Source organism: Nestor notabilis, unplaced genomic scaffold (assembly GCF_000696875.1).
Source record: "Nestor notabilis isolate BGI_N333 unplaced genomic scaffold, ASM69687v1 scaffold22779, whole genome shotgun sequence".
NCBI classification, from domain to species: Eukaryota; Metazoa; Chordata; class Aves; order Psittaciformes; family Psittacidae; genus Nestor; species Nestor notabilis.
Window position 1 is genome coordinate 1 of NW_009945457.1, and position 13,833 is coordinate 13,833.

The 13,833-nt window shown below is 51.7% G+C and overlaps 1 protein-coding gene across 1 annotated transcript; it reads left to right on the forward strand.

Annotated features, from left to right (window-relative positions):
• Positions 1-260: 260 nt before the first annotated feature.
• NXPH3 (neurexophilin 3) lies at positions 261-1,534 on the forward strand. Its single transcript, XM_010022893.1, has 2 exons — positions 261-308; positions 806-1,534. Exons 1-2 carry the CDS (start codon positions 261-263, stop codon positions 1,532-1,534), a joined length of 777 nt encoding a protein of 258 aa, XP_010021195.1.
• The last annotated feature ends 12,299 nt before the right edge of the window (positions 1,535-13,833 follow it).

Here is a 13,833-nt window from a genome sequence, read left to right on the forward strand (position 1 = left end):
GCTTGGAGCCCTGCACCCCGGGTGATGGGGCTGCAGCATCCGCCTCCTGCCCAGGCACCCTCCCAGCCCGCTGGGTGCCCACAGCCTGGCATCCCCCCCCCACACTCCGCGCCCATATGTGCTTGTTGTGGGGTGCCTGGCTGGCTGCGGGCAGAGCAGAATTGGTGCAGGAGCCCCTGGGTGGTGTTAGAGGTGAAGGGCATCTCCCCGGGGTGAGAACTCACCTCTTGTGCTGCTCCTGCTCTGTGTCTCCTCGCACCATGGTGCAGTTTGGGGGTCAGCAGTGGGATGGGTGCAAAGGCCATGAGGTGGGCACCCTCATCACAAGTATTACATCCCCAGCATCTGCACTTGAGCAAAGTGCCCCCTTCCCTTTCACCCTTTCACCCGTGAGGGTGCTGAGGCACTGGCACAGGGTGCCCAGAGAAGCTGTGGCTGCCCCCCCCCTGGCAGTGTTCAAGGCCCGGTTGGACACAGGGGTAGTGGAAGGTGTCCCTGCCCATGGCAAGGGGTTGGAACTGGATGGGCTTTAAGGTTCCTTCATCCCAAACCAGGCTGGGATTCCATGATTCCCTGAGAGGAATCTCCTCTCTGAGAGGAGAGTGAGAGCAGGGCGAAACTGCTGCCAGAGGGAAATAGAGACTACAGAGAGAAGTAGAGAGGAGAGAAAAAGGGAGACGAGGAAAGCAAGATGGGGAAAGGATGAGCTGGGTCATGCTGGGGAAGTGGGGTGACCTGGAGAAGGAAGGCTGGGAGGGGGGCAGACACATCCTCATTTCTCACTCTCCACCATCGCTGTGTTCAGGTGATCCGTGGCCAGGACCCAGGGAAAGGCACAGAGCAACGTGAACCCAAGAGCCAGGAGAGAGCTCAAGTGCAGAAGGCGCGAGGGCTGCTCTCTCCCAGGTCCTTGTTACCTCCAACCTTCCTGCCGAACACGACCCTCCTGGAGCTGGTGAGCAGCTCACAGCAGTTCTGGGATATCCTGGATCGTGTCTCCATGCGGGACCACGCTCCACAGCCCAGAGGACAGAGGGACTTGGGGCCAGGCTCGGGCAAGCTGAAAAAGCTTTTTGGCTGGGGCGATTTCTACTCCAACATCAAGACGGTGAAGCTGAACCTCTTGATCACCGGGAAGGTGGTTGATCACGGCAACGGCACAGTCAACGTCTTCTTCCAACACAACTCCACCGGGCAAGGGAACATCTCCGTCAGCCTCGTGCCCCCCACCAAGGCCGTGGAGTTTGACCTGGAGCAACAGATCTTCATCGAGGCCAAAGAATCCAAAGTGTTCAACTGCCGCGTGGAGTACGAGAAGGTGGATCGCGCCAAGAAGACCACGCTCTGCACTTACGACCCATCTAAGACCTGCTACCACGAGCACACCCAGAGTCACGTCTCCTGGGTCTGCTCGAAGCCCTTCAAAGTCATCTGCATCTACATCACTTTCTACAGCATAGACTACAGGCTGGTGGAGAAAGTGTGCCCCGACTACAACTACCACAGCGACGATCCCTACTATCCCTCGGGATGAGGCACTCGGATGCCCTGGTGACGAGCGGGTGCTGGGAGGGGAGGGAGGGACGGGGATGGGTTTGTAAGCAGGGGCAGGCGTGTGGAGCTCCCTAGAACTCAAAAACAAGGAAGGAAGAGGAGGATTTTCCTTTTTTCCCCCAAAAGCTCCAATGGCAAGAGGAGGAATTTTAGGCTATGGGGTACCGGCATCGCTAATCCTGGCCTGGATCCGTGGTCTTTAGAGACTGGGATGCAAAGGCAGGGTCTGACTTTAGGATACAGAAAATAGGACATAAAGCCACGATCTGCACTTGCGTTTCTCAGTGCAATAATGGATTTGCCTGGATCTAGGCCACGTGGTTCTAAAAGGTTGGGGAGCAGGCAAAGAGGGCTCCAGAAGCAGGTTTATGCAGCGTGGAGCCAGAGGAAGACCTCAGGCTGGGAGAAAGGCACCTGATGCCCTCCATGGCTGTAAGACGTCCATGACCAGCCACATCATCTCCCCACATCCAAGTTCTGCAGCGGCCGGAGCTGGAACTGAGCATCCCCACATTGGGCTGCAAAGGGCTTCCAGGATGGACACAGGGAGCCGGGGTGGGCAGGAGGGACCTTCCCCAGGCGCCAACCCACCACGCCTTACGCTGGGCACGGGGGCAGGGGGGGCTCCACAGTTGGAGGAAGCCTGGTGAGATGTGTCGGGTCTGCTGACACAACGTCTGATTCATGTGTTTCCCCTGACACGCTGTGATTCATGCGCTTCCCCTTCACCTCCTCCTGCTTCCCGGCACTGCCAGCTCCCACCTCGCGCAGCCACGTCGGGCTCCTGGGTGCAAACGTGTGCGCCCGGGTGTGCACGAGCCTCTCAGGTTCCGACTGTAGCGTTCAATGCACTTGGAAGGGGAAAAAACCCACCCCAACAACACCCCGACACTGTCCTTGAGAGAGAATAAAGTTGTCACGGTGGCACCAGGGCAGGTCAAGTGTTGTTACTGAGAGTGAGCTCCGGCTCCTCTTGGGGAGAAGGAAAAGCGACTGGGGAGGGGAAGGTGGGAATAAGGCACTACCATGAATGTGCCCAAATCCAGCTCTGGTCAGATGCATCTGAACTCACCCCTTCTAGGAACAGGGCACAGGGTCCAGCTTTGGGGTTTGCCAGGACTGTGCCTGGTTGCTATTGCTCGTGCATGGGCTCATTCTGCACCACCAATGGGTATTCCCAACCTCCTCCCTTTCCCCACACATCCAAATGTCAGGCTCCCATTCAGGTGGACACATTCCCTACTACAGAAAAGACCCACAAAAGCAGCTTCCCCCACTCCCAGCCCTTCTTTTTCCCCCCAAAACTGCCCATATCCACAGCTCCAAAAGTCCCCATATCCACAGCTCCAAAGCTCCCCATATCCACAGCTCCAAAAGGCCCCTTGCAGCCCAGCAGGGTTATGAGGCAGGTATTAGCAGAGCAGGCTTTGAGTTCCAGCTTTCACAAGTCAAATTCCTTCTCCACAGCTTGGAAAGGTTTGCTGGCTGCTGGCAAAGTTTCATTCTATGCACTTTTACATCTAGACAGAGGTTGGTTCCAAACTACATTGAGCAAAGAAAGCCTTTTAGTGCAATAATCAATGAACAGACTTATTTACTCCTGCAACAAAGTTTAAAGTGCTTTGAGAGCACGGGTTTAGAAAATAACAGGAGTAAGATTTGGTACTGGGAGGGGGGGGAACAACCAAGAGCTATCTCCCAAAAGCGTGTTCCCCAAGGATTCAGCTTGCTGTAAGGAAGGGACACAAAAAGCCACATTAAAGGCAGCACAGCCAGACCAAACAGAAGCAGCACACCCCAAAGTTGCTCATTCGGAGAGATTTCAGACAATTGCCGCTGGAAGAAACAGAGCAGGCAGCGGGAGCAGAGAACCAGGCTACAAAGGATGCTCCATTGTCAAAAGTGATGTGGCAGCGCAGTTACTAGGAGACCAGGACGGGCCATTATTGGGGCTTGGGAGAAGAGGATTCCTGCTAACAGAGGCACAACCAGCCCTCAGGAAAGGAGGATTTCACTGAGCTGGAGGCCAAACAGTGCAAGAGAAAAACATCTCCCCACCCTAAACCCACTCGCCCTTAACCCCCTACTCACCCCCTGCCACAGGGAGATACAAGGGAGAGTCCTTGCACCAACTCACCCGCTACAACTCCCCTGGGCAGAGGCTAAGTCAAGGTGTATGTGAAGGTGTTTGCTTCCAGCAGAGGATGATGTGCTCTGGGGGGTGTTGCTCAAGCTGTGTGCACAGCGGAGGCTGGTCACTGACTTGTTCCTGCTACTCGAGCAGAGGATTTAAATCCCTGCAGCTGCACTATTACACAAGGAACTGAGGTTTCCTTTCTTTGCCCATCAGTAGATGGACATTAAACAGATTCAGGGCTGGGGGAGCTAAAAATTTCTCCCAGTGAAGTTCCTTGAGTTGCAAACTCCGTGACAGATGAAGCAGTGTGTAATGACTGTGGAAAGCAGACTCCAAAACCCCTCTGTGACACCAGGGTTCAGCCAAGTGCCACAGGAGTATTCACAATTAGAGCCCACCTCCAGTTATAAAATGCAGCCCCTGATCATCTTTGGTAACTCAGTGCATGGCTGATCTCTTTGCCTCCAAAGCAGGAAAAGCCCTGATGGCACTTACCTCCTGCTGTCCTCTAAGACACTGTGGCTGTTCCCCATCTCCAGCAATCAGCTCTCTGGTGTTTGTTAATCCTGTTTTCCTCTTCCCCACAAAATCCTCCTGGTTTAGATGTCGTGAGCCTCCCAGCTTGGCCAACCCCTGCTCTGGCACATTTAGAACCTGCTTCCCAGAGCAGCCCTGCTTCACCCTCCCATCAAAATCCATCGGCAGCCCAGCGATAGGACAAGGGGTGATGGGTTCAAACTGAAACAGGGGAAGTTCAGGTTGGGTGTAAAGAAGATCTTCACCACTGCTCTGTCTCATCTTTGCTAATGAAAGAGTTTCTCCTCGTCACAGACCGTGTTTGTGGTGCCAACGTGGGCTGTGCTAAGGACAGACATCTCATTCCCCAAGCGGGCTGAGAATCTTAATTCCTGGGCATAAATCCTGATCATGCTATTGGCTTTTCTGATAAACTTAACCAAGTTATTCCAGGCCTTTGTCTCGTCTGCCTTATCTCTCTTTATAAAGATAATATTCATTTGCCTTCTGGGGATGGAGCGAGACTGCTCTCTGGAAACCCTCCCCTGGAAGGGGAGACAAGCAGCAATGATTATTCATGAAATCCCCAGCGTTATGACTTGTTATTACACGCGGAAGACTAAAGCTGCAAGTGGGCTGAATGCATCATGTATTTGAGCTAAGAATTATTACAGTTTTGCCAATTAGACCCAGAACCCAAATACAAGCACTTCCCCCCTCCTCCTGCCAGAGCTTAGCACCAGCTGCCTCTCCACAACCACCAGCACTTCCCCATCTTCCTGTGCTTTCAACAGCCTCCAGAAGCAGCAGGTCCCTGATTGTTTTCCCTCCACTGAATGGCAGAGTGCACTGCTCTCCCTGAAAGGAGCTGCCACCCGTCATGGCACATCACCACAACAACCACTCGCCCATCGGTGGCTTTTTCCTGCTGGAAGGGGTGGGTGAGAAAAGCAGCCTTTTGGCAACCCCCCCTCCCAACCCTCACCCACCTGAGAGCATCACACACTGCCCGGGTCGGGCTCCAGGGTTAAGCAACCAGGCTGCTCTGCTGTGGAACACGCTGGTGGCAGGATGGCTTCCAGCCAAGCGCCTGGAGGAATAGGGCAATCTGCTCCCTTAGGGAGCTCAGCTCGTACATGCTGTTCTGCAGAATAAGGCCTGAAGCTCCTGGTGGAAAGAAGGATTTGCTTTTGCCTGAGAGGTTTCCAGACCTACCAGAGCACCCATCTGCTACCCAAATGTCTTGTTTCCTAAAGGCTTGTGGCCAAAGAGTAGGAGGGAGACGTGATGCAGTAACCCCTTCTCTTCCAGTCCTTTAAGTTGGCTGCTCATGGCTTGGTTTGCCATTTGCCATGCTGGAGCATGTCTGGTACCATCTGGACCATGGTGGGGATTTCCTCTCATGTCTTCATTGAATCCCAGCCTGGTTTGGATTGGAAGGGACCTTAAAGCTCCTCCAGTTCCAATCCCCGGCCATGGACAGGGACACCTTCCATAAGACCAGGTTGCTCCAAGCCCCTGTGTCCAACCTGGTTTGTTAGATCGCAAACAAAGAGACAAGAAAAGCTGAGTACAAGAATAGTTATTTTAAGATAGAAATATTCCAATTTCAGTGCAGTACAGATAATTCAGACTTATTTGGGTTGCACAAAATGATCCCAGAGCATTCAGGTGCGAGGGTGGCTGCAATCACAGCTCTGAATTAGTGTCTGTTGCCGAAGAGCCTTTCTCTGTGCAGGGACAGGCAGAGCTGGGCCACTTGGTGTCACAAACCCTGGGTGCTCCCCATGGGCAGAGCCAGGGATTAGCCACCACCACCAAAGCCTGGGTGAGATGGTGCTGAGCAGATCATGGTGGAGAACAGGGTCTGATGCTCACACACAGCCCGCCCCAAATGCCTGAAACAAAGTGGATGGAGGGGCGGTGGGGAAGAGATTTTAGGGCAACACTGGTCCAAATCCACTTGGACGCGGAGCTGCCCGAGTCACCTGTGTGTCTCTCCCTGTCCTCTCTGTTTGGGATGAAGGGCACATTGCTCAGTGCTCACACAGCTCTGCCTTCTCAATACCACCATACTAAAGCAAACCTGTCTAAATGCATCAAACCCCACAGAAGCAGAAAGCAACCCCACCCCCAGCCCCTAACAACCCCTCCTCCAAAGCCAGCCCTCACCTCAGCAGCTCCGTTTCCAGCTGAACTAGCATCTGGTGGCTCACGATGGTCTGAAGTGCACTGTCAGTGCCTGCAGGAGGCTGCCAAGTCCCTGGGGACCAGGGACCACATCATCAAACCCGCTGTCAGCACTCCCGAGCTGGTTACAGCAACATCCACAGGCGCTTCAGCAGGTGAGGCAGTGAAAGAAAGGGAGGGGGGGAAGTTACAGGGGGGATGGAAAGCACAAGAATGAGCATTCAGGCCTCAAAACAGAAGAGGGAAGCTGTCAGGAGGCAGCAAGAGGAGGACAGGAAAGGAAAACTTGTCCAGCTCCTTCAAATCCCACCAGACCCTCACTCCTCTGCAGAGAATTCCCAGCTCAAACCACTTCAAACCCCACACCTGCCTGCACTAAAAAATATGCTGAATAATTCAGGTCTCACTTGTGTGCTCTCAAGCTGCAGAATGTTCCCTGCTCCTGCAGCAGTGTGTGGGATTTCAGGGGGAAGGAACACAGTGGCTGGGATTGAGGGAGGGGAGGTCGGTGTCACCCCCTCCCCATGCTCTGGTTTGCGGTGCTGAGCGGCGCAGAGCCCGTGGCAGTGTGGTGGGGAATAGAGATGTGCCACGTGCAGGCTGAAGGCAGGGAGACGGGAGGGCTGGGGTGTTTTCCACCTGCCAGGCTCTTCAGATCTGTGGCAGATGTCTCTCCACTTCCAAACTGCATCGAGAAGCATCCACTTTCATCCAGTCTCCTCATTGGGATACCTTCCCATAAAGGGAAGACAAATCACCTTCTGTGGTGGACTCAAAGCATCTTGCCATCAAGGATGCACGCCTGCATCTCCAGCATGGCTCCAAGACCTTATCCTGGACCACTGGCTCCCCTATTCCCTCCACTTTTGCCAATCCTTCTGGAAGACTGACAGCCTCATGCCTGCCTGGGTCCCCCCAGTGCATTGGAAAGACCATGGGGTGAACCCCAGTGGTATATGCTCCTCCTGAATGTTCCCCATGCACCCAACAGGGACACACACGACCTTCTACGCCACCTCCCAAACCCTCCATCAAGGAAAATTCCTCTATGAGCAGCAAGAAAATCCCAAATGGCTCAGGGGGAAAGAGCAAACACCCAAGAGCAAGCCACTGTGGATGCAGCTGGCTCGGTTACCACTGTCACCCCTCCCAGTCACCTCAATCCAAACTACACACGCTGGGTACCTGCTTTCCTGTGCTGCTGACACAGACTCGTCCCCCAAAGAGGCACCTACATCCATGTGCACATTTTCCCCTCTGGAATTCCAAAGCCTCCTAATACAGGTTCATTAGGCTGAGGCTGCTGGAGGAAATGTAGAAAGACAATTAGAAACTAAGTGAGGATTCCAGCAGCTTCCTTGGCTGAAGCCATCTCCTGGGCAGGGTCCTGCTCAGAGACCAGCACTATGGGCACAGCAGCCCAAACGAGAAGGAAATCCTTCATTTCAGGCACAGTTTTATGTCTTGTTCAGAAAACAACCATCCCAACACCCACAGCAACCACACCAGTGAAGCTACAGCATCTAAAAGGAGATTCCTCAACGGGCTCGACACGCACGTGGGGCTGATGGTTAAATAAAGGAGTGCAGACAGCCCATGGTGGAGCAGCCCAGGAGCCAACTGCGTCTGCAAATCACTTTGAGCATCCACTTGGTGCTTTATAAACCTTCGGAAATTGCAGCCTGAAGACACTGATTTTAACTCTCTTCTCTTTTCTTGCCTCCAATATTAGACACTGTCCCGCTGAGACGTTACCAGACGCTGAGATACCCAGTCTGGCCTCTTTTACTTACTGCTGCTGCTGCCTACCTCCCAGTGCTTCCAAATGTTTGCAACCAGCTCATTTTCCTCAGCTATCAGAGCAAGAAACAGCCATTCTTGCATTTACTGTCAGCCCACAAGCAAGTGCTGCTTACCTTGCAGATTGGATTCTGAGCTCCTCAGCCCACTGGATGCTCTGGCACTTTGTCATGGAAAAGACAGATATTTGCTTATGCCATTGGTGGCCAGCTCTGTGTTTGCAGCCTCTGTTCTAGCAAACATGAGATCTTAATTAAGGGACTTGTTGGCTTGCTGAACTCAGACAGATGGGATCTTAATTCCATTAGTATACTTTGATTACCTATTATAGTAGGGCTATAAAAAGCATGGACACAAGTGCACGGTTGCCTGAGCAGCTATCAATCCTGGCAGACACCTCCCAATGACAAGCAGTAAATGGTGGTCAGTGGTTTCTTCCTACCACTCCTTTTTCCCTAAACCCAGGTTTGGGAATCTTGTATGATCATGCAGGTGTCTTGGCTATCCTTATCCTGGATCGCCTGATTATTTGCTATGAGGGTGCTGAGGTACTGGCACAGGGTGCCCAGAGAAGCTGTGGCTGCCCCATCCCTGGCAGTGTTCAAGGCCAGGTTGGACACGGGGGCTTGGAGCAACCTGCTCTAGTGGAAGGTGTCCCTGCCCATGGCAGGGGTTGGAACTGAAGGAGCTTTAAGGTCTTTCCAACCCAAATTGTTCTATAATTCCAAGATCTCTTCCCTTATGCATTGAAAAGAACACGGTGCTGAGCAGCACGAGGTGCCAGTGCTGGGGGCAGGAGGGGAACCACGACTGGAGGCACTGCTCAAACCAGCCAGGGCTTTAAATCCACAATCTCTGACACTGCAAATCCCTCTCTGCATCATCCCAGCCAGCAGAGCAGCACTGAAGAGGAGCAGTGCTGGCTCACGCGCACTGGGTAAAAGGCATTGGTTAGATTTAATTTGGGAGAACCACAGTGTCAAAGAATCTATGGGTAAGATTTCAAAAGCAAACCACTCCTCGATAGAACAAAAACACCACTTATGTCCAATAGCCCAGCTCCACACTAAAGCACGCACAATAATGAGAGCCTCACAGAATTAGGTAGTTCAGAAGTCCCAGCAGCCCTGGAAAAGGAAGGAGTTATTGCTTTGGTGTGAGAGGAAGGAAAAGGCCTATTTAAACATTTACTGTATGTGAAATGCCTCTTTTTTCTTCCCTTGCTCTGAGGCTCCAGCACCAAGAAAGAAATCTAACTCATTAAAGAATATTTCCTTGCTCAGTTTTGGTTTCAGGCCCCAGCTGAGTGACGCTGCTCCCTAGTTCAGGGTTTACCATCTGGCACATCACATTAGAAATCAAAGCTGCAAGGTGGTCTGCTTTTATAATGCAGGAGAACCCGAGGAAGGAGTGACATCACCCTGGGCAGAGGAGACTAAAGAAAAGGCATTTTAATTACACATCCTCTAGAGAGAGTCATTATTACAACCCGGAGTAGCTCCTGCTCATTTATGTTGACATGTTTTACGGTGGCTGCAAGTGTTGGAGTAGTTGCAGAGCCAGCAGGGCCACTGCAAAGGGCACAACAGCACAGGAACAGACTTCCCAGCAGCCCCCAGCCCTGGAAGCAACCATGCAGTGAAATACTCAGGTCTCAGCTGCAGAGATAGAGACACCTGGACTAGGTGATCATCGTAGGATCCTTCCAACTGAAAATCATACCATTATCATCCAATCTCAGCCTGGTTTGGGTTGAAGGGAACTTAAAGCTCACCCAGTTCCAAGCCCTGCCACGGGCAGGGACACCTTCCACTAGAGCAGGTTGCTCCAAGCCCCTGTGTCCAACCTGGCCTTGAACACTGCCAGGGATGGGACAGCCACAGCTTCTCTGGGCACCCTGTGCCAGCGCCTCAGCACCCTCCCAGGGAAGAGCTTCTGCCTCAGAGCTCATCTCAATCTCCCCTCTGGCAGGTTCAAGCCATTCCCCTTGGCCTGTCCCTACAGGCCCTTGTCAAAAAGCCCCTCTCCAGGTTTCCTCCCAGCCAATCTCCCCACATCCACAAATAGAGACAATACGAAGAACAAACTTCCAGGCTGACAGCTCTCATCACTGGTCACTTCTTGCAACGGGGGTGAAACCCCTGACAAGCCTCCACCAACAGCCCGAGCTGGCTGTGAGCTGTATCTTGGCCACAGACAAACACCTCAACATCCTTGCCACTGCCACCAGTCTAAGAGGAGTGAAAGAAGTTAGTGGGAAGGAGAGGAAATGTGGACAAACTGCAGTGCAGCAATGAATGACTAGAGGGAAACTCTCCTCTTAACACAAACCAAAGCAACCTAAAGCTTGCAGTCCTATGGTAGCATTGAAATAAGGAGGTGTGGGCAGGAAATAAAGACCCTCCTCAGTTATGAGATGAAACTATCCTAAGAATTAATACTTAACCTGCTTCATCTCACCTTATCTAAGAGAAAAGAGCAGATAAAAAGCACTCCAGCTATCACATTAGACGTGGCAGCAAGGAATAGCCTTGCAGCCATCCCTGCAAGGATGTTGCTCTCTAGGATGCCATGCTATTCAGTATTGAGGACAGGCATACCCACCTCCCTCCATGTCAGAACCAGAGCCCTGTCAAGTGCCTTCTCTAGGAGGTTTTCCATGCCTCAGAATGCTCCGGGATAAGCTCCACATCCACCCGGAGCCTTCCAGGAGAAGCACAACACCAGTTTGAGAATGGTTTTCGCTTGTTTTCGTCTCATTACTGCTCAATGAGCACTTCTGGCTACTTCAAGGCTCAGAAAGCTTCATTAGCAGCTCGGTACAAAGAGCTGAAAGTTCTTGTCCTCAACACTGCTCCCCAGTGGCAAGAGTCAACGATTTCCTCTTCAATCCCTGCTCCGTTTCCCGATGGCAGAGCTCAAAGTCACATTCCTGCATTCGGATTAAATGCTCCAGAGTAACACAGGACATCACCTCCCTTCTGGAGAGCTAGGGGAAGTGTTCCAGTTCCCATCCACTTTATTATCCACCAGCTCATTCAACTGCCTTTTTTTGGCCATTGATGCTTTTCAAGTATTCAGAGAGGAGCCCATCACTTGTACCTCTCCTGCCTGGGATTTTGCATAGTCTGATGGAATAACTGCAATCCTCTCTCCATCCCTTCCTGACTTACCACCAATTAACACATCTCCTCAAGTGATCTGAGTAATTCAGTCTTAGAGACAAAGTCGAATACATCAAGTAGGAGCAAGACACAAAATCCAAACCCAAACTTACCCCAGCACTCAGCTGAAGTTTCTGCTCTCTACCCAACCTCAACCAGGTTTAAAGTCCACTGCTCCTGCCTTATTTAGCATCTGTATCTTCCAACAGTCTTCCAGGTGACTGCAGTTTCTTTCCTCACCAATTTCATGGGCTCATAGTTGGGTTTTTCCCTGCTGTATCCTTGTTTCTTTTGCCTGTTTTCTTGCTGGGCAGGTCAAGCCAGCACTCGCCTGCTGCTCCCTCTCTTGCTCTGCACCCATCAGCACCAGCAGCTCATTGAAAGTTGACTTCAGATGGAACACACACAAAAGAACCTGGAATTGCCCAGGCAATATTTGCTGCAGCAGCATGTGTCTGGAATTGCAGCCAAAGATCCAGGTGGGCAGCAGGGTCCAGGAGAAAACAACCAACCCCCATAACACAACCCCCTCTATAATTAAATAGCTTCATATTAGATTAACCAAAAAAAAAAAGGCATTAGAAAGAAGTGAGTGAAGGAATTCTGCAACACAAGTTCAATGGCAGTCATGAAAGGCAGGAAAACTGCATGGCCCAAGCTGCCTCAACCAGATAATGATTTTAGCAAAGCCTTTTTTGCAAAGTAAATTGCACGGAAGTTGAGAAACCTGCTGAAAGAAGTTTAAGAGAAAAAGAAAATCTGTGGCTCCTTCAAGGAAGTGTGGGGGGAAAGAAGAAGGAGCGAGCTGGTATTGTGTGTCCTTAACAGCAGTTTGAGAACCAGAACAAAGCCAGAGAGAGTTTCAAAGCACAGCAGCTCGCCCCACTCTGCTGTTTGTTCTGCTCATAAGCAGACAAGCTGTTTCCTTTCATCTGGAAAAACTCACACAATAAGAAAAACACCTCAAAAGAACCTGAGTCTGTAATAACAAAGCCCAAGGGGCAGCCAGAAAGAGATCTTTTTGGCCAAGAAGAAATATTTGGTGTTCGGATGTTCGGAGAGAGCGGCTGGTGTCTGGGTGTAGGGCACACGTACTCCTGCTGCTGCTGGACGAGGTCAGGGTATGCAGGAGAGATTTTCCTTCCCTCCTCTCCTCCCCAAACCCAGATGAAGGCTGCAACCCCTTTAGGTCAGCACAAAAGCAAGCAGAGGAAGCAGGAGCAAGGAGATAATAGGGAGAAGGCAGCACATGAAAGAGTGCACATAGGGATGAAACGTCTCCCTGGAGCCCCCGCAAGGAGGGGGAAGAGAAGGAATTAAAAGCCCGAGCGCGGGGTCGAACCTACATCCTGAATCCGGGCCGGTGGCGGCTGCGGGTCACAGGAGCCGGGAGAAACATCTCTCTGAAAGGTTGTTTTGATAAATATGCCATCTCCTTGTGGAATTCCAATCTCCAACTGTTCAACTGGCAGCGACAGCTCTGCAGTAACAACACATGCCACAGCTTGTGAGTTAACTTGAATTACATTTCAGATGTGGGGAGGGGAGGATGTCAGTGGGAGGTTTATGAACAGTATGCTCAGCTCTGATGTTGTTATCACCAGATGGCTTCAGCTGTATCATTTACAATAAAAAACAAACAACCCAAAAGGTAGATAAAAAAAGGTGAAGTTGACAAATAAACCCTGATTCACCTGCAACTGGAACAACGTCAACAAGTCACCTGCTTCGCAGAGCCCGTTTTAGACCTTCCACCACAGCCTGTTCTCAAACTGCAACCTGGCTCTGCACGAAGGGCTGGGACAGCCAAGCCCCAGAGCAGATTATTGTCCTGCAGGTATCTCCTCATCCTCCAGGGAAGGAGACTGCCAAAGCTGCGCCGCTTCCCTGTAAATCCCTCCCCAGACAAGGCTGAGGCCAGGCAGTATGAACCCCCATTCCCTGCCTGCTTCCCAGGAGCCAGGGCTGCTCCTCCAACAGTTGGTCACTGCCGTGACGAGGCTCAAAGGTCTGGGTCAGGTTTGAGTCTCTCCGTAAGCAGCGCAGCTCCTGCAGTGTCATTGGACATCTCGGCGCCACGCAGCCAACTCCTGCCATTCCCTGGCAATGAACTTTTCATGCCTGGCTGCAATTAGAAGCTAGAAATGCTGGGGTCTGAGCTGTGACAGGGTAGTGCAGACAATCTCATTATGACTAAATGCTTTGCTTACTTAAAAGGAAACGCACGTTAAATCCAATAGAAAAGGAATTAGTGGCATTCAAGCAGGAGATGCAATATGGGAATTCACAGGCACGTAAAGGGAAGGCTTTACTGTACAGAGGGTTGTGTTTGTGATGACAACCTCGGGGAGAGGAAGAACACAAAAAGGGGCAGAGACCTTTTCATGAGTCACCACCTGATAAAAATAGATTAGGGAAGAGTGAATGAACAGATATGTGCTTCACCCAATGGACAAGAGGCTGGGAGTGGAA

Excerpts from the sequence above, each read along its gene's own strand:
- NXPH3 (XM_010022893.1), top strand. The coding sequence starts at position 261 with ATGGTGCAGTTTGGGGGTCAGCAGTGGGATGGGTGCAAAGGCCATGAG. Across the intron at positions 309-805 it reads ATGGGTGCAAAGGCCATGAG|GTGATCCGTGGCCAGGACCC; the intron begins GTGGGCACCCTC and ends CGCTGTGTTCAG.